Genomic DNA, 24,715 nt, shown 5'->3' on the forward strand with positions numbered 1-24,715 from the left:
GCAGAGCAACAGCTCGGCCGCGCCGTCAGGCAACAAGACCACGTTTCTCTGAAGTCCACCGGGTCCTCTGACCCTGCTGGACCCTGCTGGACCCTGCTGGACCCTGCTGGACCCTGCTGGACCCTGCACAGCCACACGGACTGAGACGGGTCTGCACGTCAGGCGCTGACGGTGAGTTACTCATGCTGTGTCACACACATGTTCATGTTCACACACATGTTCATGTTCACACACATGTTCATGTTCACACACATGTTCATGCACATTCACTGTCACATTCGTGGAGGCGACAGTCTGACCTGGCACAGACACACCTCACCGGCTGTGGCAAGCACCACCCGGCTGCTACGTAAAGATCCATAAAACAAACGCTGAGCTGCAGCTGTGATCAGAGCTGATCCACATTCTGACCTGCTCACAGTCTAAATGTGATTCAGCACACACACACACACACACACACACACACACTCTACCATCTCACTGCTGTTAATTTTCACTTCCTGTTCACTCTTTCTTTGGTCTTTGCTGGTAAGAACTTCCTCCTCTATCAGCACACACACACACACACATCAATATGTTCATATGCAGTGGTGGAACATAACGAAGTACTTGTACTCAAACGCCGTATTGATTTAAGTCCAGTTTTGACGAAGCTTCTTTGAATATTTGCATTTTGTGTTTTTTTACTTCATGTCAGAAGGAAACGTTGTACTTTTCACTCCACTACTTTTACTTGACACTAACAGCTGATAGTTCCTCGTCACATAAAACACAAATAATACAATGTAGTACTTTTATCATTAGTATTATTCATGTGCCCAGCAGTACTCAGCGTATCTTCATGTCAGGACCTCCAACATTAAAATACTCTGTGTACAAGCAGAATTTCATTTTCTTTGATAACACACAGTGTGAACGGAGCCACTCTGAATACTGAATACTTTTACTTTGAAGTACATTTGGCTGACAATACTTCTGTACTTTGATTTGAATAACATTTCAAGTACAGGACCTCATGTCTAACAGAGTATTATTGACTGTGGTATTTCTGCTTTTACTGAAGTAAATTCAGAGTACTTCCTCCACTGTTTGTGTATTTTCAGGACAGACTCAGAGTATTTATACTTCACTGAAGCTCTCCAGCAGCAGGCTGAACTGCAGGAGTGGAGGTGAGTTTTTATTACTGTGACACTGATGAAAATCTGAAAACTAAAGCTGAAACAAAGTGAAGACCTGATGCCAAAGAGGCTTTTATCTGATGTGGATCAGCTGTTCGGCTGTGATGGCGGAACCAGAACCAGAACCAGAACCAGAGAGGGACGCTGAGGAGCCGACAGAGGCGGACGTGATGACTCTGGATCCAGGTTTGACTGACAGGCCGACACGTGATCGTTTGACATGAGGATCTGTGTGTTTTCATTCAGGCTCATTGACTCTGTGACGCTTGAACTCACTGCTCATTCAGTCTGTGTGTGTGTGTGTGTGTCTCTGTGTGTGTGTGTGTGTGTCTGTGTCTGTGTCTGTGTCTGTGTGTGTGTGTGTGTGTGTGTGGATGAAGAAGCCCCCAGTTGTTCCAGTTTAACCACTAAGGAGCTGCAGCAGAACTGGAGGGCGGTGAAGCAGAGAGAACGGCCCGTCAGGCTGCTGTTTGAGATCCCCTCCACCCGCATTGTTGAACACACTCTGTCCAAATATGTGGTGAGACGCTGACACACACACGCACACACACACACACACACACACACACACACACACACACACCTGAGCACTGCTGGAAGTACTTCAGTACAATTTTGAATGATAATAATCGTTTTCAGTAAAGTTTTGCTGTCCTCTGACTCTGTGCAGGTTTATCAAGTCGTCGTGATGCGTTCAGGGAGCTTCGATTCCCGCCGCTTGTCTGTGGAGCGCCGCTACAGCGACTTTTCCCGCTTCCACCACAAACTGCTGGAGGAGTTCAACGAGGAGCTGGAGGAGGTGCTCCTCCCTCGGAAACACCTCACGGGGAACTTCTGCCCTGAAATCATCGCGGAGCGGCGTCTGTGTCTGCAGGACTACCTGGCCAAGCTCTACTCGATCCGCTGCGTCCGCCGCTCGCCGCGCTTCGCCGCGTTCTTCACGGAGCAGGAGCAGAGGCGAGCGCGCGGTTTGCTGCGCGCCGGTCAGTTCCGGACGGCCCTGGAGCAGCTGCAGACCGTGTTGGAGATCGAGGAGAAGCTGCTCCCGTGGCAGAAGCCCACCCTGATCGTACCGACCCTCTGCGCCATGGCGGTGTGTTACCGGGACCTGGAGGACCCGGAGGAGGCGTTCGCTGCCGCTCAGAGAGCGCTGCCCCCGGTGAGACGCTACGGACTGAAGCAGTACCGCGCCGCGCTGCTGGACCTGCTGGTGGATTTAGGCTACGAGCTGGGACGTCCTGTGGCCCAGTTACAGGAGGAGCTGACTGTCCTGAAGGACGCTGAGAGGGGGGAGGTGTCCCCCCGCTCCCTCAAGGAGTTAGTGATCCAGGAGTTCACCTGAGGACGATCCAGGTGACCAGAACCAACAAATCACTGCAGAGCTGAACTGAGTCAGCTCAGCCAATGAACACTCAGCAGCCACTTTATTAGGAACACCTGTGATCCGTAGAGCTCAGCTTCAAAGCTCACGCGATGCTGCTGCACTGGAGCTGTTTCTATTATTATGTCCTCCCTATTTCATGAGGTCAGAATATTAGGACACCCCCCCCCCCGAATATAAAGTATCACTAACCATGACTTCAGTATGAATCGTCCAGGTTTCTCCTGAACTCAGGACGCTGCTCTGAGCTGAGCAGGCCAGGTGTCCACGAGTGTCCCCACACAGTGACGTCCTCAGAGGTCTGCTTTGACCCAGACGTCAACATCGCATCAGACTAAGAAAACAATGAATTCTTCATCAAAACAGATGCTGATTAATTGTTCTGTTGTTGTTGATCAGCTGATTGATTGATTACATCATCATTTGTGCACACTAACACTGACTGATGTGATCAAACTGGTCTGAGACGACAAATCTTTGAACTGAACTAAATGAAATGTTTTCCGTCAGTGAAGTGATCCATAACCTCCTCCTCTCCCCTCTGAAGCTGCATGAAGGACTTCCTGTCTGCTGCTCAGGTCTTAACCCCCGGCAGCACAGCGAGGTGTGAGGACAGAGACGTGGACTGTCCTAATCTATAATACTACAAATCACTTACTTCAGTATGTTTACTGTCGACTGTTTACTGTCTGCGGTCCATGAAGTGAATCTGCTGCATCATCTCTGCAGAGGAACTGATGCACCGTCCTTCATTTCAACACACGTTGGTCAACAGACAAACTGTTTCAACAGACCATGACTGGAAGTCCACAATTACCCAACATGCTTCAGTCTGTGTGTGTGTGTGTGTGTGTGTGTGTGTGTGTGTGTGTGTAAAGAACATGAACATCAAATATCATCATAAACAAGTCAACTAAATAAGTGTTTACAGTGAAGTAGTGAATAAATGTGTGTCTGTGTGTCTCACCTGAAGAGACACGCCGAACATGTTTAATTAGCTTTAGAAAGTTTAGAATTTCAGTCTTATAAATACATAAATTGGACCCTTGAAATGTTGACTCACAGCAAATAAAGACAGAATTCATCATATCGATTTAAAATGTGTGCTTTGTATTTGTCGTCTTGAACATCAGCGTCATCGGCGGTAGATTAGTCGGACTGCTAACTGCTACAAGCGGGTCGACATTCGGCTGCTTCTGTCTGAATGCTAACCGCATCTGCGTGGAGCTGCGTGGTTTTAGCTCGTGGTTTTAGTTTAAGATAAATTCTTCTAACTGTTAATTCTTCCTTTAGTTTAGTTTGTCTTCTTCAGAAAGTTTAATAATGGCGAACGACTCCGTCAAACTGTCCAAAAACCTGCTGCGTATGAAGGTAAGCGAAGCTGCTCTGTGCTCGTCAACAGGAGCAGATGTTAGCCGTGTGTTAGCTTTAGCTGTCAGAGCGCCGCAGCGCCGCTCAAAATCTCATCCACATATCACACTGTAATTAGTTTACTGCTTTTAAGGAATCGTTTAGTTGTGGAAAACGTCGACATTAAACATGTTCATGTAAAGTTTGACCCAGTTATTAATTCGGCGTGTGTTACAGCTTCCAAATGGCTCCTGAATTTATTTAAGTGAACAAATAACTTGACTTTGAATGGATCACTGCATGTTTTGGTGGATGAATGCCGCCATAGTTTAATGGCAGATTTGGGTGAAGTCCATTTGGTCAGAGAGAAACGTGTTTGTCTTTACATTTTAAATGGTCATATTGTTACCCCCCCTCTCCATGTGAAGTTGTTTGATTACGTGTGATCTGGGGTGTTTCCCACAGTTCATGCAGAGAGGTCTGGACGCAGAGACGAAGAAGCAGCTGGAGGAAGATGAGAAGAGGATCATAAGTGATGAGCACTGGTATCTGGACCTGCCAGAGCTTAAAGCTAAAGAGTAGGCAGCCTCAGTCCTTCCACTGAATGTCTTTACAAACTCCATTCAGAAATCTGACACTTAATTCTGATTGGCGTTAATTACTAAACTGACACACTTCATCAAACTTTATTTCTAAGCGTTTTGTTAACAGAGGGTCGTTTAACCGTCAGTGTGTCGAAAGACTGAATTTTACGTCAGGACAGTTTTTAAAGGAGCAGTTTGCTCATAGTCTTCAGTCTTTTGGTTATTTAACTCCTAATTATCTAATTTAAGTTTACGTTTTTTTGACTGAACTCTCAGATCTTTGGAGGCTGTCTGTCATTTTCATTGCGTTTGTACTGAGATGTCTGTCTAATATTCTGCCATCTTTCGTCTCTCAGGAACTTGATCATAGAGGAGAAGAGCTTCGTTCCCTGCGAGGACCTGAAGTTCGGTCGCATCTCGTTCAAGGGTTTTAATCCAGAAGTCGAGGTCTGTGGTCTTGAATAAGCAGGTTTTCTTGTTTTGGCCTGAACGAATGTGAACATGCAGATGCAAAGACAAGACAGACGAAATAAATGTCTTTATGGACAGAGACAGTCTGTCTCCAACGCTGTTTTTGATTCACTCAGACAGATTTTTAAACGTTTCTTTCTGTATATTGAACATGTGTTGACCTGAAAACACACGTGATCTTCTCAGTGTTTGACTTCACTGACCACAGGACGGTCTTTCACTCAGACTGTAAAATGTCTCCGTCACTCTGCGTCTCGTCTCCTCGTGTCTCAAAGACAAATGTAAAGTTTGAAAATAAAAAACTTCAGGTGAGAATGTTTTTTAAATAGAGACGTGACCACGTTTCATTCAAACCTCTGGATGGTCTTCACTGTTTTGTCTTGGTGACAGAAACTGATGGCTCTGATGAATCCAAAGGACGAAGAGCAGAAAGAAGAGGAAGAGGAGGTCAGCCGGATGCAGACGGACGTCACAGATGAAGAGATGGCTCTGAGGTACTTTCAGGACAAGATGATGTTTTCAGACGCAGCTGAAGTTTGTTTCGTCTAACGTTCGTTTCCTTTAAAACGGCCAAACTCAGTTTTCTGACGTCAGAAGGAAACCTGGAACAAGCCGACCTGCTGCGTCGGCTCCTAACCTCCATTTTCTCCTCCCTCCGTTTCTTCTTCTGTCTCAGGTACGAGAGTTTAGTCGGAAGCATGAAGAAGAAGTTTGCGAAGAAGCGTCAGAGAGCAGCGGCAGCAGAAGAAGACGTGAACCACAACGTTCCAGAGACCAACACGAAGAGGGCGTTTGTGAAGCCTCAGGACTGAGACCGCCTGAGACCACCTCACTGTGTTTCATGGACATGACTCGACTGAGTCCTTGTTTTGCGTCTGTTTGCAGAAGCGACAGACAGACTGTTGAAGAGCAGTGTGCTGATTGGATGTTATACATCCTGTTTTTTTTTAAACAGACGTATCTTTGAGATGCTGCAGGGTTTTTACAGTTTGTGCAGAGACGCTCATTAAATGCACACTTCAGTGTATTTTTCTGTCTGTGGTTCCTTTAAAATCGCTCTTGAAGCAGAAGTTCAACATTTTGGGAACATTAACTGCTGCTGAGAGTTCGATGTTCATATTGATCTCAGACTGTTCTTATGGTAAATCTTAAGACAAACGAGATGAACGTCTTAATTTAAGAGCTTTAGAGCTGCTCAGATGTTGAGTTTGTAACTTCTGGACGGAACCAGGCTAGCTGTTTCCCCCCATTTCCAGTCTTTATGCTAAGCTAAGCTAGCTGTTTCCCCCCATTTCCAGTCTTTATGCTAAGCTAAGCTAGCTGTTTCCCCCCGTTTCCAGTCTTCATGCTAAGCTGATTGACTTATTTTTGAACTACGTATCGTCTTTATAAAATAAGGGCGTGTTGGAGGATGGGTTTCCTGTTTGGCGTTCCCGTGGGACCCTGCTGACTGTTAGCTTCAGAGGTGAAGACGTTTGAGTCTGACAGTAAAACAAATCTAAAATACAACCAGAAATGTTCAAACTTTGTTTCAGCAAACTACCAGAAGATTCTTCTGATCTTTTTCACGATGTTCAGTTTTTATTGTTTGACTTTCAAACATCTTGAATCGATAAAGTTTCTCCTTTGACCTCCATCATCACATGACGGCAACGTAAGACGGAAGAACCTTCGTATTTCAGCAGGTTTCGTGGTGAAATGAGCTGAAGCCGCCGGATGCTCACATGGTCAAAGATCAGTCTAAAGTTGATGCTCAGGAAACTTTCCCATGAGCCTCAGCTCCTGCTCAGTGCGGCCGGCTCACGGTCGGTGTTTTTGACGAGGGTGGTGATGATGGTGTCGAACACGGCGGTGGGACAGCAGCGGTAGACAAACGGGAGCAGCCATCCCATCTGTCCGGGGGTGTACACAGCTTTGGGACGGGCCGACAGCAGAGCGTGACACATGTCGTCCACCACAGGAGACAGATCCTCCGCACACTGCTGGGACATTTTGGACAGACTGTCAGGGAGGGACGAGATGTACGCCTCCCCATAATCCTCTCTGGCCTCGGAGGAAACGGCTGCCAGGATCTCGTCTCTGTAACGAGTGACATCGTCGCTGTTCCCAAATATATCTGAGAGGAAGAAAGGTTAAAGGTCATCGTGAGGCTGGTTTCCCATCAGCCGCTCATCACAAATAAACAACAACAAATGAAAACGAACAGTAAATAAATGATACAATAAATCCTGCTGACGTACGACAGCTGACCAATCAGAGCCGCTCCTGCTCTGTCAGCTGACATCTTTAAAGGTACAATGTGTAAGAGCTGACCTCCTCCAAACAGGCAGGGGGCAGCGTAACCCCACAGAAACCTCCACACTCTTACCTGTGGCTAACTTTGGCTGGAGCTGCTCGCTGCTGTTAGCTGGTTAGCTCAGTTAGCCGTGCAGCTAGTGGCTCTATTAGCTGACAGGACTGTTACTTCTTCTCTGCTGATAATGTTTGTTCATTTTTGGATGTTTTTAAAATTCTGACAAATTGTCCCTTTAAAGAAGTCACCTGAAGTCACCTGTTGTACCTGTAAAGAAGTCCGGCAGGTTTGTCTGTAAAGCACCTTTCAACAACAAGAATTCAAAGTGCTGCACGAGACAGAAAGTCAAGATAAGAAACAGAGAAGAAGACACGAGTCTGACAGCTGCATGCGATCAGCAGTTAAAGAGATCAAATCAGACCTACTCGTTCTGAAGCCTGCAGGTTGAATCAAGGCCACGCTGACGCCCCACACCGACAGCTCCAGCCTGCTCACCTGAGAGAAAACACTCAGCGCCGCCTTCGAGGCTCCGTAGGCAGCGAACATGGGCATCGGCACCTGACCTGCAGGAGACACGTCGCTGCGTTGAAACACAGCAGCACTGTGAGACACTGACGACAAGATCAGAAACACACAGAAAGAATCGACGTGCTGAGACTTAAAGAAACCTCTTCAACGCTGTCGAGTCTCTAATTCAGTCAGTTCCATGGTGGTGCGTTCATGTGCCCGTGAGGAGCTCCGACATCTCAAACCTTTTAACGCACAAAGCTGACAAACTCTTTTCTTGAAGGTCGACGTTGCTTGTTGCTCGTCGTTGAAGAGGAATCCCCTCACCCGTCAGCAGCACCTGAACGCAGCAGCTAGAGATTCAACGTCCATCTTTAGATTTTAACCACGTCAGCAGCACGAGTCTGGATCGAGTCCGTCCTTCTGTCCATAACATGAGCGTGTCACTGAACATCTGAGTCATGCAAAGTCTCGCGTGTGATTTACTTCAGTTGTGTTGTTTGATGCTGTCATATTATCTTTCAGTTCAGACTGAAGGCTTCAAACGAATGAATGCTTTACCTGTAAAAAGGCATCACCTGTATAAAATGAGATGATTTAGTACAGAAAATCTTCAACCAGTAACTCCTGCTGGATGATGGAAAGGTTCACATGAAGTTCAAGGCCCTGAAACCAGTGGCTGCCCAGTAAACAGGAACCTGCTAATTCACCTAAAATCCACTGTGTGTTGGTTCATAAGTGATCATGATGAAACTGAAACACACTATGGAGCATTCAGCATCTGCCTGGTGGCTCTTCGGACAGATCTACCTGCCATGCTGGACATGTTGACGATGCGTCCTCTGGACCTCCTCAGCAGAGGGAGGAAGACCTGGCACATCTTCACAGCCCCCAGGAAGTTGACGTCCATGCAGCGTCTGTACTCTGTGATCGGGTGGAGCTCTGCGTCCATGGGGCATCGAAGGACTCCGGCGTTGTTCACCAAACCCCACAAACCTGCAGGGACATCACACCACAAGACATGAGACAAGGGTCCTCGTTGGTGCATTCAGGTGCTTATGGATAGTTCCAATATCTCAAAGTCTTGACCAGTAATAATACTTTAAAAACATTTCAGTCCGGTTTCTCACAGCAACACAGCACTGAGACTGTCCTCACTCAGGTCACCAATGACACCTTGATGAGGCTGATACAGGTGAGCACTTGGTGCTGGTTTTTGATCCAGTGGATCAATGAATCATGACTGAAGGGCTGAGAACGTGGGTTGGTACCTGGGAACTGTCCTCCAGTGGGTCTCTTCATACTTTTCTAACAGAGACTTGTTGACGGCTTCTCTTCCTCTCAAGCTTTAACGTATGTGGTACCACAGGGCTCCGTTCTAGGACCACTTTAATTTTCCCTTTGTTTTTCCCCTTAATTATGTCCTTTGGTTGCTGTGCAGATTCTCGGTTGTACTCGTCGTGCAAATGCTCTGAACCAGCTCAGTTATCTTCCTGAATAGTTGCCTAGCTGTGGTTAAGGATTGGATGGCACAAAGTTGTCTTCATCCAAAACAAAACTCCTCATTAAAGGCCCTGAGTGCCCGAATGGCCTCGTTCTACCTGCTCTGAGCTCTCGAGCTCGTATGCTGTTCCCTCTGTTCAGAACCATGGAGTCGTTTTAGATCACAACCTCAGTCTGGAGTCCCGTGTGGTTGTGAAGCACTTTGTAACAGTGATATTTGGAGGTGTTGCACAGAATAAGTTATTATCAGCATATACGTACATTTAACACACCAGCACCACCCACTGACGTGGTCTTCAGCCTTACCTGTGTCAGCCACCTGAGCACAGACGCGGCGGTGAGCTGCCTCTATCTGGGAGCTGTCGGTCACATCGAGCTGCAGGACCTGCAGGTTTTCAGATCCCGCTTCTCTCAGCTGTTGAGCTCCGGCTCCGTCCACGTCCAGCACGCCAGCAAACACCATCACTCCCATCTCACTGAGCCGCTTCGCCAGGACGTGACCGAAACCTGAATCACAGCCTGGAACAGAAGAGAAGGTTCCACGTTTCTCCGTCAAGCCTCTGAGAGATGTTTACGCCACATCACCAGTCTGTCAGTCCACCGCTTCAACACAAACAGGGTCTTCTGTAACATGAGCTGTGATACTGTGCAGCTCTAAACAGTGAAAACACTCTCTGACATTATTAAAAAAAAAAAAAAGACATTGACAAATTTGAAGAATGGAAAGACTTTTTTTTTTTTTTTGTAGATTTCAGCATCAGAGCTGGTCAAACACGTCAACCTGAGACTCACCTGGGCCCTTCAAGCTTCATGCTAAATGACCTCTGCAGAGTGTGTGTGAATTCACCTGACACACACGATGCTGTGAGCACAGCTCCTATTGAATCAGCTGTTTGTCTCAGTCTCAGCGGCGGACGGCTCGTACATCTTTAAAGGTGTTGCATAAAGACCAGCAGCGGTTTTCCTGTTTTTCCTGTCTGAGCAGCTCAGTGAGGCAGACTTATCAAAAATGTCTCCAGAGATAAAGACAGTAAGATCTGCATCATCCTAAAGGACCTGATACTTAGTGAAGACCAGTTCCTCGTTCAGCTTCATAAGATAAAACTGTTGGACGGATGACATCAGACGGAGAGACAGCTTTGGTATCCTGAGATTCTCACCTGTGTGAGGCTCTGACCAGTCCGTCAGGCTAAGCTACGCTCAGCTCTGAGCTGATCGAGAACAAGAGTGAAATAAAGCGGAAATATTCTTTTTGTTAAAGTTAAATCTCCAGCTCTGGTCTAAAACGGTGGCGACTGACGTTAACAGATGTTCTCACGTGTTCGCTGGTCTGAACCATATGAACTCAAACGATGAAAAATAGATATAATGGATGTAGCTTGTTAGCATGCAACATTTAGCATGTTAATGTTAAACAGTTTCAGTTCTCATTAGCATATTTTTGGTTTTATTCACTTTTTATTAACTGTTATCTCTGTAAATCATTCAGTGTTAGTACTGATGGATTCACCTTCCATCATACCTGTTTACATTGGACTGACACCAGCGTCTCTCAGTGCGCTGATGCAGGTGTATTACGAGGACCGTCTCACCTGTCTCACCTCACTCTGCTCAGTGTGAGATGATGTGTGTAGCTGTGTGTAGCTGTGCGTTTATGTGTGTGTTGATGTGTGTATTGACGCGTGCTGATGCAGGTGTATTACGAGGACCGTCTCACCTGTGACCAGCACCACTCTGCTCTTCGCTGGCAGCAGCTCGACTCTCTCGCTCACACAGATCAGGATGAAGCTGCAGCTGAGGAGGACCACCCCACAGACAACAGGAGGAACAAGAAAATACAGAGAGGCTCCGAGGGCCCCTGCGAGGGCCCCGAAGGCAGCGGTCCAGTATCGGGCAGCGGAGCCGTCCCTCAGCTTCCACAGCACAGTGAAGATGAACAGGGCTGCAGCGATGGTGCAGAAACAGGAAGTGATTTCCATCTTCTGACAGTCTGACTGTGTTTGTCTCTTTCACCTGTGTGAGAACTGTTGAGTGCAGTCTGAAAAGCCACACCTGCCATCCTGCCCTCTCTTACTCACCTGCACACAGGTATGTTGAGCTCTTGCCAAAGGGCGTGTTTTCTGGAACCTGTTCCTCTCCTGCGGCTGCGTGGAGGACCAGCAGGGTGGAATCAGAGTCTGGTCCGGCTCATATCCTGCTGCCGCAGCTCTTATCGACACCATCAGCCTCCTCCCACCAAACGCTGATCATCGACATCACAAACACGAGCGCCGTCAGCGCTTCTGCTTCTTCTTCTTCCCTGAAGTAAAAGCACTCATGATGCAGAATGGCCCATTTCAGAGTAATAAAGACATCACTGGAATCACTGATGCATTCGTGTGTTCATGACTTTAATGTTGCAGCAGGTGAAGGTGGATCTCACTGGATGACTTTATGTATCACTGAGTAGTTTAATCAATAATTTAATCATTGATCAGCTGATTACATTTTGTTTTAATGTGAATTCTAATTCTTTCCTTTCAGAAATTGAGCCATTGTTTCTTAAGTTAGTAGTATTCATATATACTCTGGTACACAGCGTACATATACACAGTTTATGTCGTGCATCCTTTTTTTCTTTGTTCAGCTCAGCTTTGGTCGCAGCAGGTTCAGCAGACAGACGGAATTTATGGCTCTAAGTTTTTATTTCAGAACAAGACAAACAATTCAGTGACAACCAGGACTTTTATTTTGAAAGTCAGCGTCTGCGTGAAGGTGTGGGACGAGTCGTCGCCGACGGTAACATCTGCACATTTCTCTTCGTCCTCCAGAATAAAAGCAACAGAAACGTTTTCCCTTTTTTTCAAGTCAAACACGTCTACGAGTGAAGTCTCAGACTGACAAAGTGCTCGTTCTCACGGGTCACACCGACGGTTTCAGCCAATGACAGAGGACTACGAGGCGGGAGGATCCAGCAGAGGAGGAGGAGGAGGTCTGATGAAGGTGGAGGATTCAGGCGAAGTTCTTCTTCAGGAAGTTGATGAGTCCGTTGGTGGACGAGTCGTGGGAGCTGACGGCGGAGTCGTCCTTCAGCTCCGGCTCGATCTTCTTCGCCAGCTGCTTCCCGAGCTCGACGCTGTGGGCGGGGACACGGAGACACGTTACTCTGACATCACTGATCAGAACCTGAACCTGGACCTGAACCTGAACCTGCACCTGGACCTGGACCTGGACCTGCACCTGCACCTGCACCTGGACCTGGACCTGGACCTGCACCTGCACCTGCACCTGCACCTGAACCTGGACCTGGACCTGAGCCTGGACCTGGACCTGAACCTGAACCTGAACCTGGCCCTGGACCTGGACCTGGACCTGGACCTGAGCCTGGACCTGCACCTGCACCTGCACCTGGACCTGGACCTGGACCTGGACCTGGACCTGCACCTGGACCTGGACCTGGACCTGCACCTGAACCTGAACCTGAACCTGGACCTGCACCTGCACCTGAACCTGAACCTGAACCTGAACCTGGACCTGCACCTGCACCTGAACCTGGACCTGAGCCTGGACCTGGACCTGGACCTGGACCTGAACCTGGACCTGGACCTGAACCTGAACCTGGACCTGGACCTGGACCTGAGCCTGGACCTGGACCTGGACCTGGACGTCACACCTGAGCTTCATGTGATTTAGCTGACTGTGAGAACCAGGCGTGTGGAGGGTGGATGCTCGACTCACCCCCACTGGTCGTAGCTGTTGATGTTCCACATGACGCCCTGCACGAAGATCTTGTGCTCGTACATGGCTGAAAGGAAAGAGACGCGATTGAAGAGCGTTTATGGATCAAACACGAGGTCGTGATCAATCGCAGCTGCCGACTCCTCCGACACTGATGACATCCTGAAGCAAACGCCAACATCTTCATCTTCTTCAGCAGCTTCTTCTGACCTGCAGGCTCCGACTCTCAAACACAAACTAAATGAAATAAAGCGGAGAACCTCAGAACTGTGACTGAAGTGACAGATTCTGGAAACACGGCGGCTGTGAACTGACTGAAACAGTCATTGTTCACTTCTTCACTCCGGCCTCAACGCGACGTCCGTCTCACCTGGTTTACTTTGAGCTGCAGGTGCAGTGACCTCTGGCGGCAGCCGGTGACCCACCTGCTCACAGACCTCTTTGCTTCAGACTCCCATTACTCACCAATCAGAGCTCCCAGTATGAACGGGGTCAGCTTCTTGAACACGATGGAGTTACTCGGCTTGTTTCCTTCGAAAACCTTTTGACAGAAAGAAACAAGAGAATCAAACTTTTTAGAACCTTTGAGGGAAAAATCAAACCAGGCCAGAAACTGAACTCGAAAATCTGATTCACGCTGTCAAAGACAACACGAGCACTGATGTGATGGAGCTACTGGTGGAGCTACTGGTGGAGCTACTGGTGGAGGTACCTTGTGGGGCAGCAGCTTCTCCAAGGCGTCCCCCTTCAGGCCGGCGGCCTCCAGCTCCTTGCGAGCCTCCTCTGGAGTTTTTCCTTTCATCAGAGCTTCAGTCTGAGCCAAGAAGTTCGCCACCAGGATCTGAAACACCGTCAGCAGGTTACTACACCGTGTGTACTCCTACACCACCTCAGTACACAAAGTACAACGTAAATACAGTTTTATATATGAACCCGCAGCAGCAGACGAGACGTTTACACCACAGAAGAAGAAAAGTTCACCTGCAGTTAAACTCAGAGCTCGTCTGGTTCAACCCTTCACCTCTGATCCAAGACAAGTGAACGCATCGCAGGTTGAGCTGCTGAGTCAGCGCGCCATCGTTACTCGTCTCAGCCGAGCTCGCCGTCGGCTCAGCCTGGAGACTCGTGTCAGAGATCAAAGGCGCTCTGAACTGATCCTAAACTCGTCTGTTTTTAGAGCCAATGAGCTGCAGCGATGAGAGCCGACCGGCTGAGCTCCGAGCTGCAGGTGAACGTGTGACTTCAGGTGAACAGGAAGTGTTGCTACGTCAGCTGCGAAGGCACGCAGCGGCGCAGTGGGCGTTACCTTGTGATGGAGGTTGTCTCTGATTGGATGCTGAGACTGAGCAGGAATGAGGAAGTCAGCGGGAATCATACGAGTTCCTGACGAGGAAACAAGAGTCAGACCACAGATCGATACGTCTCATTGATTATTGATCCGCCTCCACCTACAAAGTGCTGTTGTTGTGTTTGTGTGTCCGAGGACTCTGAGCGCTCTGATGGCGGTCGGTGTCGGCGCCTCACCTTGGTGGATGAGCTGGTAGAAGGCGTGCTGTCCGTTGGTCCCGGGCTCGCCCCACACGATCGGTCCAGTGTGGTAGTTGACGCGGGCGCCGTCTTTGGTGATGGACTTCCCGTTGGACTCCATGTCGCCCTGACGAGCACACAGACAGTCGCACGCAGAGTCAGCGACGGCTTCATTTCCTGACAGGAGCCGTCAGCGGCTCGACAGACGAGCTGTTCAAACCTGCAGAACTTTATTTCAATTCTGAGAACGATCGATCGACGAGTTCATCGACAGAAAGTAAATCTGGAACTTTTCTGATGATCAAATATTTTGTTTTAAGCAGAAAGAGAGAAACGTTGGTGATTTGATGCTTTTCTTTAAACTGACAGAATGAACAATCAGCGAATTCAAAAATAATAAAAATCATTTGAAGTAATTTTAAAATAATCGTTAATAATCTTTGAGTTCCAGAAAAAAGCTTCAGCGACGAGTCGACGAGTCGTGAACCTTCAGGACTCTGCAGCTTCATGCTGAGCGTTTCCTCTCTGAACCTGCTGGTCGCTCCTCGCCCTGAACAGATGGTCCGTCCTCCCCCCCCCCACACACACACACACACACACACACACACACACACACACACACACACACACACACACACACACACACACACACAGACCTGCTGGAAGTAGGCGGCGAAGCGGTGCATGTACTGGTCGTAGGGCAGCATGGCGTGAGTCTCCGCCTGGAAGAAGTTGATGTACCAGACGCCCAGAACGGCCAGCAGGACGGGGACGTTCTGGTCCAGGGGGGCGCCGCGAAAGTGTTTGTCCTGGAGACGAGAGAGGAGGTCGATGACAGGGAAAAGGACAGAAGGAGACACTCAGAGGACGTCTGTCTCCGTCCTCTTTGTTCGTGAATACGATGGATGAATCAAACGTCTCCTTTCTTTAAGCTGATTGGCTCCAGACACACAAACGCACTCCCACAGACGAGGTGTGTGTGCTGGAGTCAAACAGAGAAATGTCAATATTTAAGCGTCTGACGTGAAGGCAGAGTGTGAACGTGACAGACAGCGTTCTCAAACAGAACACGGAACAATGAAGAGGAACGTTCTCCTACCATCCAGTGAGCTCCTGCAAGAAGCTGCTCGAAGCTCTCGAAGCCTGAAACACACACACACACACACACACACACACACACACACACACACACACAGGCCAGAGGTCAGAGGTGAGTTTCACTTCTTTGCACAGTGACTGAAAGAAAAAGAAAGAACTAGAAAAACACTGATAGAAGAAACAATAAGAACAAAACACAGAAAAAAGAAGTGAAACCAAAACAAAAAAACAAAAAAAGAAAAAGACTGAACGCCATGAAGGACAGACACAGAGGGACCGTTCAGGTAGACTGTGGACGTGAGGACAGTCAGTGATGACAGATGTTGGTCGAGTCACACTGAAGACTTCTTAAAACTGGAGCTCTGATTAGTCTCAGTCTTCTGTTTAACAAAGCTCAGTTTTATTCGTCCGTGTTGGTCTTCAGTCAAACCGTCTCCGTTAGCGCTCTGCTCAGTCAGCTGTTAGCAGCTCCTGTTAGCAGTTAGCGGTTAGCGGTGAGCTCATGGACACACAGTCGACTGTCACTGGATCACTGGATCACTGGATCACCGGATCACTGGATCACCGGAGGAAACTTAAAAACACGACGTTCTGCAGTTCTGAGGTTTTTCATCTCTCAGTGGATTTACGGACATCAAAGACAATGATGTTCAGGAAGTCCTCGTCCTCGTCCTCTCCTCCCTGAACTGTGTTCACTGCTGCAGCTCCACCTGCTGACAAACTGCAGTAACTAACACCTGTGTGCACCTGTCCTCCTCCTCACCTGTCCTCCTCCTCCTCACTTGTCCTCCTCCTCCTTACTTGTCCTCTTCCTCACCTGTCCTCCTCCACCTCACCTGTCCTCCTCCACCTCACCTGTCCTCCTCCTCACTTGTCCTCCTCCTCACCTGTCCTCCTCCACCTCACCTGTCCTCCTCCACCTCACCTGTCCTCCTCCTCCTCACCTGTCCTCCTCCTCCTTACTTGTCCTCTTCCTCACCTGTTCTCCTCCTCCTCACCTGTCCTCCTCCTCCTCACTTGTCCTCCTCCTCCTCACCTGTCCTCCTCCTCACCTGTCCTCCTCCTCCTCACCTGTCCTCCTCCTCACTTGTCCTCTTCCTCACCTGTCCTCCTCCACCTCACCTGTCCTCCTCCACCTCACTTGTCCTCTTCCTCACCTGTCCTCCTCCTCCTCACCTGTCCTCCTCCACCTCACCTGTCCTCCTCCTCACTTGTCCTCCTCCTCACCTGTCCTCCTCCACCTCACCTGTCCTCCTCCTCACTTGTCCTCCTCCTCCTTACTTGTCTTCTTCCTCACCTGTCCTCCTCCACCTCACCTGTCCTCCTCCTCCTTACTTGTCCTCTTCCTCACCTGTCCTCCTCCTCCTCACCTGTCCTCCTCCTCCTCACCTGTCCTCCTCCTCACCTGTCCTCCTCCTCCTCCTCCTCACCATCCCTCTCTGACCCTCTCAGCCTGTGAACCTCCTCCTTTCAGAACAGGCTAATGAAGCCATGCAGCAGCTGCTTCTCCGTCATAAACGACGTTTGTAAATGGAAATTTAGCTTTTCGAAACGTTTCAGACTCCGTTTCTTCAGCCGAGCCAATCAGTACAGCCCTGACTGGAGGGTGGAGTGAAGGTCAAAGGTCAGAGGCACAGCAGACGTACCTATGTGCAGAGCGATGGACAGACCGATGGCCGACCACAGCGAGTAACGACCTCCGACCCACTGAGGATGAGCAGACATGACATCACACAGTCACTCCACCAATCAGAGCACATGCAGAGCATCACGTCACAAAACAGTCAGTACAGACCTGAGGTCAGTTTCTACAGACCTGGAGTCAGTTTCTACAGACCTGGAGTCAGTTAGTGAAGTTAGTCATGTTAGACTACAAACAGACTGTGTGAGCTTTCTGTGCTGCAGTTTAAACGTCACCAATCAGCTGCTGATCGTTATGTTTTAATTACGCAGCTCAGACGCATTAATAATGACGTCATCATCATCATCATCATCATCATCATCGGCCCAATAATCAATAATCAGTCTCAACAACAAGATGACAAACTTACATCCCAGAACTCAAACATGTTGGCTGTGTCGATGCCAAACTCCTTCACTTTGGCCTGAGGAGGAGAGAGGAGAGAGGAGGAGAGAGGAGGAGGTGAGAGGAGGAGAGAGGAGGAGTGAGGAGGAGGAGAGAGGAGAGAGGAGAGAGGAGGAGAGAGGAGGAGGTGAGAGGAGAGAGGAGGAAGTGAGAGGAGAGAGGAGGAAGTGAGAGGAGAGAGGAGGAAGTGAGAGGAGGAGGTGAGAGGAGGAGAGAGGAGGAGGAGAGAGGAGGTGAGAGGAGAGAGGAGGAAGTGAGAGGAGGAGGTGAGAGGAGAGAGGAGGAAGTGAGAGGAGGAGGTGAGAGGAGGAGGTGAGAGGAGGAGGAGAAATAAAGTTACTCGTGAATGTTTTTGCTTACATTCAGACATAGTTTGGTTTTCAGTGCGTTCAGGCAGGAAACAGCTGATCACAGACTGACGGCTTCAGCCCGTCGCTCGCCGACGCCCCCTGCTGGTCAGGGCGACTACAACATGGCGGCGGGTGAGTGACGGACTGCTGTCACTCAGATGAACGCTGAGGCTGGTTTGGTCCACACAGAGCGGCTCTCAGTTCAGTCTGATGGAAAGAAAACGGCGCCCTCTACAGGAAACGACTGGTTTTCTGCCTGACTGCGCAGCCAAAGTTCAACTGAAGTGAACTTTGACCTCTGTAACACGTGTTTTTGGGATTCAGGGAGTCATGTGACTCGACTGAACCTTCAGGGCTCCCGTTCAGCTCTGCCTTCTACAAAGCCGTCGCTCCTGCTCTGAACGTCTCTTTGTCTCATTTCCGTCTCTTTGTTTCCTGAAGGCTTCAGCACAAGCGTCCACCTGAACCTGCAGGTGAACTCAGCTGTGATTGGTCGTGGCTCACGGAGACAGTTTACTCACCGCGTTGGTGGAGAGAGCCACAAAATGTTTGGCGACGGCGGATTTCTGAGGAGAGAAAACATGTGATGAGGAGGAGGAGTCTGCTGCTACACATTCAAACATCTCTTTCACTTCTGACAGTGAAGCTACCGGACAGCCAATCAGAGGCTCCGCTTTGAATCAGCTGAGCTTTTACATCAAAATCAAACTCTGCTCTCTCTGATCGATCTGTGTTCATCAGCGGCTGCAGGCAGAGCAGCGTCCTATCAGCTCTCAAGGAACAAATCGACTCACGTCATTGGCTGCCTGGAGGAACCAATCCTTGGCAGACTCGGCGTTGGTGATGGTCTCCTGCGTGGTGAAGGTCTGAGAAAAGGTCAAACAACAACGAATGAGTCCAGCAGCTGCTCTCAGTGAGACAACAGGACTGAAACACACAGACAGGGGTCACATGACGGCCACATGGCGGGAAAACAGTTAACTTACGAATCAGAACACATTCATTAAAAAATAAAGGAAGCAGGTAGGTGTGTGTGTGTGTGTGTGTGTGTGTGTGTCTGTCACCTTGGAGGCGATGATGAAGAGTGTGGTCTCTGCGTTGAGCTGAGCGAGAGTCTTGGCCATGTGAGTCCCATCGATGTTAGAGACAAACCAAACGTTTGGTCCTCCGGCTGAGTACGGCTTCAGAGCCTCGGTCACCATCAGAGGGCCCTGAACGCAACACAACGACACAGTTTACAATTACAGCAAATCAGTTATCATCAGAGGGCCCTGAACGCAACACGATGACACAGTTCACAGTTACAGCAAATCACAGTTACCATCACAGGGCCCTGAATGCAACACGACGACAAAAGCTAACGAACTGAACTGATGACTGCTGGTCAGACAAACGAGACATTTTGACTGTTCACATAATGAACAGAGAAAATCTTCAGACGACTCGTCCACCATCAAACAGGGACGGTCTCAGGCGTTCGACTGGCGGGTCACTCACCAGGTCAGAGCCCCCGATGCCGATGTTCACGACGTCAGTGATGCTTTTCCCGCTGTAGCCTTTCCACTCACCACTACGAACTCTCTGCAAACAGCAGAAAACAACGGTCACACCTTCCTGTTCTCCTGCGTGTGAGAGGAACCTGAACGCATCACACGAACCCTTCACGCACCAGACAGAAGGCCTTCATCTTCTCCAGCACACGGTTCACCTCCGGCATCACGTCCTGACCGTCCACGCTGATCGGCGTGTTGGAGCGATTACGCAGAGCGGTGTGCAGCACCGCGCGACCCTGCGCGCACGCACGCACACACACACACACACACACACAGAAATTCTGTTAATTATAGTTGAGTTCTCTGTTTAACATTCAGTCACTGAATCACCTGCAGCTGTTGTTAGATGGAGAGTCTGCAGCCACGCTGGAGACGCAGTGGTGCTTTGAGCTAACATGCTAACAGGCTAGCATGCTAACATGCTAATAGGCTGATGTTTGGCCTTTAAGGCTCATCCTGGTGGGAGAATGAACGTCTCATTATCTGTGACACTGGAGCCGGTCTGATCCCAAAGGTTGAGCCCTTCACACACACACCGCTCAGACACACACACTCTGCAGTAAACGTCACATGACGCAGCGTGCGGGACGATCCACCGCCTCCTTTAATGTCAGTGTTTGCAGCCAGAGATGATGAAACGTCGGACGTGTCAGAACAAACGTCGCAGGCTCGCAGCAGCTCGCTCACGTCTCTCACATGCGGAGTTTAACTCCAGCGTGTCTCCAGGCGAGCTGAGCTGTGTGAGCAGTGACGTCCGTCCTGTGAAGCCATGTGTGGCTTTCTGTCCCACCTAAAGGCTGATGTGGGCTTTCCGTTTGAGACTGAGATCCAGATCTGCTGTCAGGGCAGGAAGTGAAAGGCTCCTTATGGCATTAACTCTCTTTTTGAAGATTTATTTTAATGTTGGATATTTAGTCTATATTTAGTCTATATATCCAGAAATCAACCAATCAGAAAAAGTGAGCAGATCAGCCGATAAAGGATGTTTGTAAGAAAGGAGCCGCAGCTGAATTCACTCTTTAAATCACTGATGAGTCTGCAGAGTCACTGAGGGTCTGTTACACAACACACACACACACACACACACACACACACACACACACACACACACACACACACACACACAGGCTGAAGGTCACATGTGAATTTTGTTCTAACTGGAGAGTTTAGTTAATGTGACACTGACCTGCTAACAAATCTAATAAATTAAATAAAGTTAATGAATGAATGAATGAATGAATGATGAACTTTGGGAAACATCAGCAGCTGCTCTCTGCCTTTGTTTCCATCCACAGGTTTAATGAGCATTTTCTTTGTCTAGATCTTGTTTAAAGGCACCGAGTGGAGGATTAGCTCCACCACCCGTTGACCTCCACCAGCCAGTGGACTCACATTGACTGAACACGAGGACCAGCAGAGCAGAGGGTCACCTGACGCTCACCTGACGCTCACCCTCTGCTCTCGGCCTCTCTCCTCCTGTGTGTCTGCTGAGAATCATGTGAACCTGTGTACCTCGGTGAAGTTGATTTTCTCCCCGGAGAACATCTTCTCTCTGGCCTCGTCCACGCCTCGAGACTTGGCCTGCGGACGTGACGAAAGCACAGTTTACACACGCGAACGCTGAACATATCAGAGTCAGAACACGGGGTTTTATCAGCAGAGTGTGAGTGCCACAAAAGCTCCTTTCTTCAGCGTCTGAGGAGGAAGTGCTGCGAGCTGTGTTTCCACATTCCCACAGACGTTAACACAACGCTGCAGAACAATGGCAGCGCTCTGAGCTCGCTCGAGGGTCAAGATATCAGCTTTCCCTTTCAAAATAAAGTGTTGAAATCTTCCTGTTTCATTGTGTCTTTGAGCAACGGCGTGACGATCAGGGCTGCAACTTATCAGCTGTGAAAGAGGAAGAAATCAGCCCAGCAATACTCAGAGTGTCTTACTTTGACGCGTCGGACTGTAAAACGACACCTCACAGCTCACCTGCAGCTCACCTGTAACCACAGCTCACCTGCAGAAGGTTCACACGATCTTCACTTCAGATTAGATTTAAGAGAGGCTTAAGGTTGATTAGAGGAGGTGTGTGTGTGTGTGTGTGTGTGTGTGTGTGTGTGTGTGTTACCATATCAAGCAGCATGGCCAACACTTCCTTGTTGATGAGATTCTTGGAGAAGTCGAGCAGGATTTCTCCATCGTCCGTCTCCAGAGTCGTGCTGTCCGACACACAGAGACATGACAGGAAGTCAAACAGTTTGTCGACTGACTAACGCAACAACAGTCCAGGTGCAACTTCCTGTTTCATCGTCTCTGCGGCTCATTTTCAGCTATCAGTCGATCAGCAGCGAACCAGTCAGCGGGTTTTGTTGGTTCGACCTTCTGAAACGTTCTGATTTGCTGCTCTTCTGTTTCACTTCATGCTCATGAATATCTGTGAGGTTCAGACCTTCAGGTCCTTCAGGCCTCTGAGGAGCTGTGACGGCGGTTTGTCTCAATGTTTTCATCATTTATAGATCAAAGATGAATGGATGAATGGAAAAAAGGTCATTTATGGAGAAGATCCAGATCGTTGGAGACTGTCAGACTGAACTGAGGACGATAAAACAGACGCTTCACACCTGGACCATGTTCACGCAGCTGCTGCAGCCCTGAGTGTGAAGTACACACACACAGTACTGAGTACATGTACTGTGTACCTACAGTGTGTTTATCGAACAAAGCAAAACCTTGGTTCAATAAACACACCTGTTGTTAATCTGATGACCACATTAATGTTAACAGGCTGATATTATGAGGCGTGTCTGAAGGAATAAGAACAATGCACAGCATCGTGACGGATAAGAAAAGTGAGATTATTGTTGGACGTTTTATTTCTACATCAGTTTCTCTTTGAGGCGTCGACGGTCGATGTGTCGCCCCGCACGTAGACCTCCAACATGGCAGCTTCAAGACAAACCTGCCGGACAGACGCTTTGACATCGTCTGCATTCACTCGTTTAGGAGAAATATTTAGTAAGTGTGTGATTAAAGTGCTAAAATGTCAATGAACTCATTTTACCGCATCGACGCGCTGAGGGTTTGAATGAAGACAGCAGGACCGCGTAGAGCGTCCATTATCGGACACGCCCCTGTCCCCACACGGTGCTAACAGGCTAACTTTAGCATCAGAGCAGCGAACATAGTTTACACACATCAATAAGTTTGATCAAACTTAGCGTTAGCTTATCTTTAGCTACGATTAACTGCCGCGCCGAACACAAATTAAACATGAACCATTTATTCTCCAGCGTGTCTAAAAAGAGACTGAACGGTGAGATTTAACTGTAACCTGCTTCTAAATGGCGATTTCGAGCAATTCATGTCCGTGTCCAATAACGGAATTAACATTGATGTTTTAGCTACTGTTAGTGTTAGCCACACATCAAGCACATCGAGTGTAAGTAGGCCACATTAACAGAGAGGACACTGTCCGTCTCTGTGTTGTCTTCAACATTTGATACGTGTGGAAGACAACCTGTTACACGGAGCTCAAACCAGGGCTAGCCTGGCACTGTCCGATAACGGATGCTGTGACGTTAGCACGCCAGCTAATATTAGCTCGGTGATCGTTCAGTGTCGCGGCCTGTCGCCTCTTCTAACGGATTTACGAACATCCAGAGGAACATTTCAACCGACATGAGACAGCAGGTCTGAACGGGACAACTGGACACGTTTATTTTAGGAAATGACAGCAGAGAGGAATTCGTATGAAACGATGACCTTGTCACTCAGGTAGAGCAAGATTATTCATGACATCCGCGCTGGGAGGAAACTGAATGAGACACCTGACGAGCAGCTTTATGAGTTACACCCGCGATCTACAGAGGAGCCTGAAGGCCACACGGCGGGTCTAACTGTCAGCATCACGCCCCCCTCCCCTCCCATCATCATCACCACCATGTCCACCTTCACATGGTGTCAAAGTGTCTCCTCCAACCTGAACTTGCTGAATCTGTCCTCGTCGGCGTCGAACATGTCCCTCATGTTGAGGCTGCCGGCGTTGTCTCTGTACCACTGCTCCAGCTTCTTGTAGTTGGGATCGTTGGTCAGCGCCATGATGGTGGTTCCTGGTTCTCCTGGCAGCGGCCCCGCGGTGGACTGGTGTGTCTCTGTGGCGTTCAGGAGCAGACGAGGAGGACTGACTGGAGCTGCTTCACAGCTGACAGCGGACAGAGGTGGTTAGACGGCTCTGCACCAATGGCTGCTGAGGTGCAACTCCGCCCCGCTGGGAAGCTCCGCCCGCTGCTCCGGCAGGCACGTACGGCCAAATGAAACGGTATGGAGGCTCGCCAGGGCCAACCATCAGACCCGTGGTTTAGTTATGTAAGATGGAAACGGTGATGTTACTATGGGGCCGTTTGGTGGTATGGAAGCAGGCTAGTGCCGATAACAGACTGGATAGTAGTTATGTAAAAAGGAGTGGATCATACTAGATATGACGGGCTGTATGAGGATTATGGAAGCAAATTGGTGCCCATACTATCGGCTAAAGATCATCTCATAACGCTTGAGTCCAATGAATTTCTGCCGTTTCCACACGAACCTCTATAGAAGCCTCCACGACTGTCCAGCCAAGTCCCAGGTTCTGGTCTTACAGGGCACATCAAAAGCCGTAATGTGAGGTGACGCAGTGATGATCGATCAATAATTTTGGCCACCAGTTTACAAAGTTTTTTGCGCACCAGTAAAGTTTACAGTGAACAAGTCGACACTGAAGAGACTCTGAGGACTGGAATAGAACTTGCTTTGGGTTTATTTTAGGGACTCTTACCCATTTTTAAATCCCCCAAATTCTCAACACCCCTGCATTTACAGAACTGTGAGCTAGAATTGGTGTGTAATAGTTGTGCATTGAATAATTACTTTGATTTTGAATTTGTCATTATAATCACACTGATAACTACACAACTTTCATTTTTTGTTTAAGCCATAATAAAAGTTGGAATCTCAAAAAAATATTTTTAGGTTTTTTTTAAATGGACTTTATTATTGGATGCATGAAGAGGCACTAACTGGGCTCAGGCAGGTTATGTTAATTTAGTCTGAATTAACCACGACTGCAGACGCCGACATACTTCAGGCATTAA

The 24,715-nt window shown here is 48.7% G+C and overlaps 4 protein-coding genes across 6 annotated transcripts; 2 read left to right on the plus strand and 2 right to left on the minus strand.

The window, feature by feature from the left end:
* On the plus strand, positions 1 to 3,654 carry snx20 (sorting nexin 20). Of its 3 annotated transcripts, XM_076733373.1 has the most exons (5): positions 1 to 171; positions 1,104 to 1,169; positions 1,270 to 1,364; positions 1,559 to 1,698; positions 1,849 to 3,654. In XM_076733373.1, the coding sequence occupies exons 3-5, from the start codon at positions 1,283 to 1,285 to the stop codon at positions 2,518 to 2,520; spliced, it is 894 nt and encodes a 297-aa protein (XP_076589488.1). In that variant the 5' UTR covers positions 1 to 171; positions 1,104 to 1,169; positions 1,270 to 1,282; the 3' UTR covers positions 2,521 to 3,654. The 3 variants fall into 3 exon arrangements, with proteins under 3 accessions (XP_076589488.1, XP_076589487.1, XP_076589486.1); XM_076733372.1 differs by lacking the exons at positions 1 to 171; positions 1,104 to 1,169 and having other exon boundaries at positions 1,203 to 1,364; positions 1,849 to 3,648; XM_076733371.1 differs by lacking the exons at positions 1 to 171; positions 1,104 to 1,169 and having other exon boundaries at positions 1,274 to 1,698; positions 1,849 to 3,648.
* An 86-nt stretch (positions 3,655 to 3,740) lies between these two features.
* mphosph6 (M-phase phosphoprotein 6) lies at positions 3,741 to 6,485 on the plus strand. The gene is made up of 5 exons (XM_076733445.1): positions 3,741 to 3,930; positions 4,375 to 4,487; positions 4,850 to 4,940; positions 5,355 to 5,458; positions 5,641 to 6,485. Exons 1-5 carry the CDS (start codon positions 3,883 to 3,885, stop codon positions 5,774 to 5,776), a joined length of 492 nt encoding a protein of 163 aa, XP_076589560.1. The 5' UTR covers positions 3,741 to 3,882; the 3' UTR covers positions 5,777 to 6,485.
* A 179-nt stretch (positions 6,486 to 6,664) lies between these two features.
* hsd17b2 (hydroxysteroid (17-beta) dehydrogenase 2) lies at positions 6,665 to 11,794 on the minus strand. The gene is made up of 5 exons (XM_076732053.1): positions 10,985 to 11,794; positions 9,574 to 9,786; positions 8,575 to 8,760; positions 7,683 to 7,820; positions 6,665 to 7,080 (listed from the first exon to the last, which is right to left on the minus strand). Exons 1-5 carry the CDS (start codon positions 11,244 to 11,246, stop codon positions 6,740 to 6,742), a joined length of 1,140 nt encoding a protein of 379 aa, XP_076588168.1. The 5' UTR covers positions 11,247 to 11,794; the 3' UTR covers positions 6,665 to 6,739.
* Positions 11,795 to 11,932: 138 nt separating this feature from the next.
* Positions 11,933 to 24,002, minus strand: gpia (glucose-6-phosphate isomerase a). Its single transcript, XM_076732052.1, has 18 exons — positions 23,566 to 24,002; positions 21,715 to 21,805; positions 21,111 to 21,179; positions 19,715 to 19,834; positions 19,543 to 19,626; positions 19,110 to 19,256; positions 18,840 to 18,911; positions 18,567 to 18,611; positions 17,661 to 17,714; positions 17,256 to 17,316; positions 15,611 to 15,654; positions 15,168 to 15,320; positions 14,509 to 14,638; positions 14,291 to 14,367; positions 13,697 to 13,825; positions 13,450 to 13,525; positions 12,985 to 13,051; positions 11,933 to 12,382 (listed from the first exon to the last, which is right to left on the minus strand). Exons 1-18 carry the CDS (start codon positions 23,682 to 23,684, stop codon positions 12,259 to 12,261), a joined length of 1,662 nt encoding a protein of 553 aa, XP_076588167.1. The 5' UTR covers positions 23,685 to 24,002; the 3' UTR covers positions 11,933 to 12,258.
* Between the last annotated feature and the right edge of the window lie 713 nt (positions 24,003 to 24,715).

This window comes from Chaetodon auriga, chromosome 6 (assembly GCF_051107435.1).
Source record: "Chaetodon auriga isolate fChaAug3 chromosome 6, fChaAug3.hap1, whole genome shotgun sequence".
In the NCBI taxonomy this organism is placed as follows: domain Eukaryota; kingdom Metazoa; phylum Chordata; class Actinopteri; order Chaetodontiformes; family Chaetodontidae; genus Chaetodon; species Chaetodon auriga.

Coding starts and splice junctions, on each gene's coding strand:
- snx20 (XM_076733371.1), top strand. CDS start 1,399: ATGAGGATCTGTGTGTTTTCATTCAGGCTCATTGACTCTGTGACGCTT. Junction 1,699..1,848: donor ACACTCTGTCCAAATATGTG/GTGAGACGCTGA, acceptor GACTCTGTGCAG/GTTTATCAAGTCGTCGTGAT.
- mphosph6 (XM_076733445.1), top strand. CDS start 3,883: ATGGCGAACGACTCCGTCAAACTGTCCAAAAACCTGCTGCGTATGAAG. Junction 4,488..4,849: donor CCAGAGCTTAAAGCTAAAGA/GTAGGCAGCCTC, acceptor TTCGTCTCTCAG/GAACTTGATCATAGAGGAGA. Junction 4,941..5,354: donor GTTTTAATCCAGAAGTCGAG/GTCTGTGGTCTT, acceptor TCTTGGTGACAG/AAACTGATGGCTCTGATGAA.
- hsd17b2 (XM_076732053.1), bottom strand. CDS start 11,246: ATGGAAATCACTTCCTGTTTCTGCACCATCGCTGCAGCCCTGTTCATC. Junction 9,787..10,984: donor CAGAGTGGTGCTGGTCACAG/GTGAGACGGTCC, acceptor CTTCTGTTCCAG/GCTGTGATTCAGGTTTCGGT. Junction 7,821..8,574: donor CAACATGTCCAGCATGGCAG/GTAGATCTGTCC, acceptor TGTCTCCTGCAG/GTCAGGTGCCGATGCCCATG.
- gpia (XM_076732052.1), bottom strand. CDS start 23,684: ATGGCGCTGACCAACGATCCCAACTACAAGAAGCTGGAGCAGTGGTAC. Junction 19,835..21,110: donor AGAAAATCAACTTCACCGAG/GTACACAGGTTC, acceptor GCGTGCGCGCAG/GGTCGCGCGGTGCTGCACAC. Junction 14,639..15,167: donor TCGCCGCCTACTTCCAGCAG/GTCTGTGTGTGT, acceptor TGTGCTCGTCAG/GGCGACATGGAGTCCAACGG.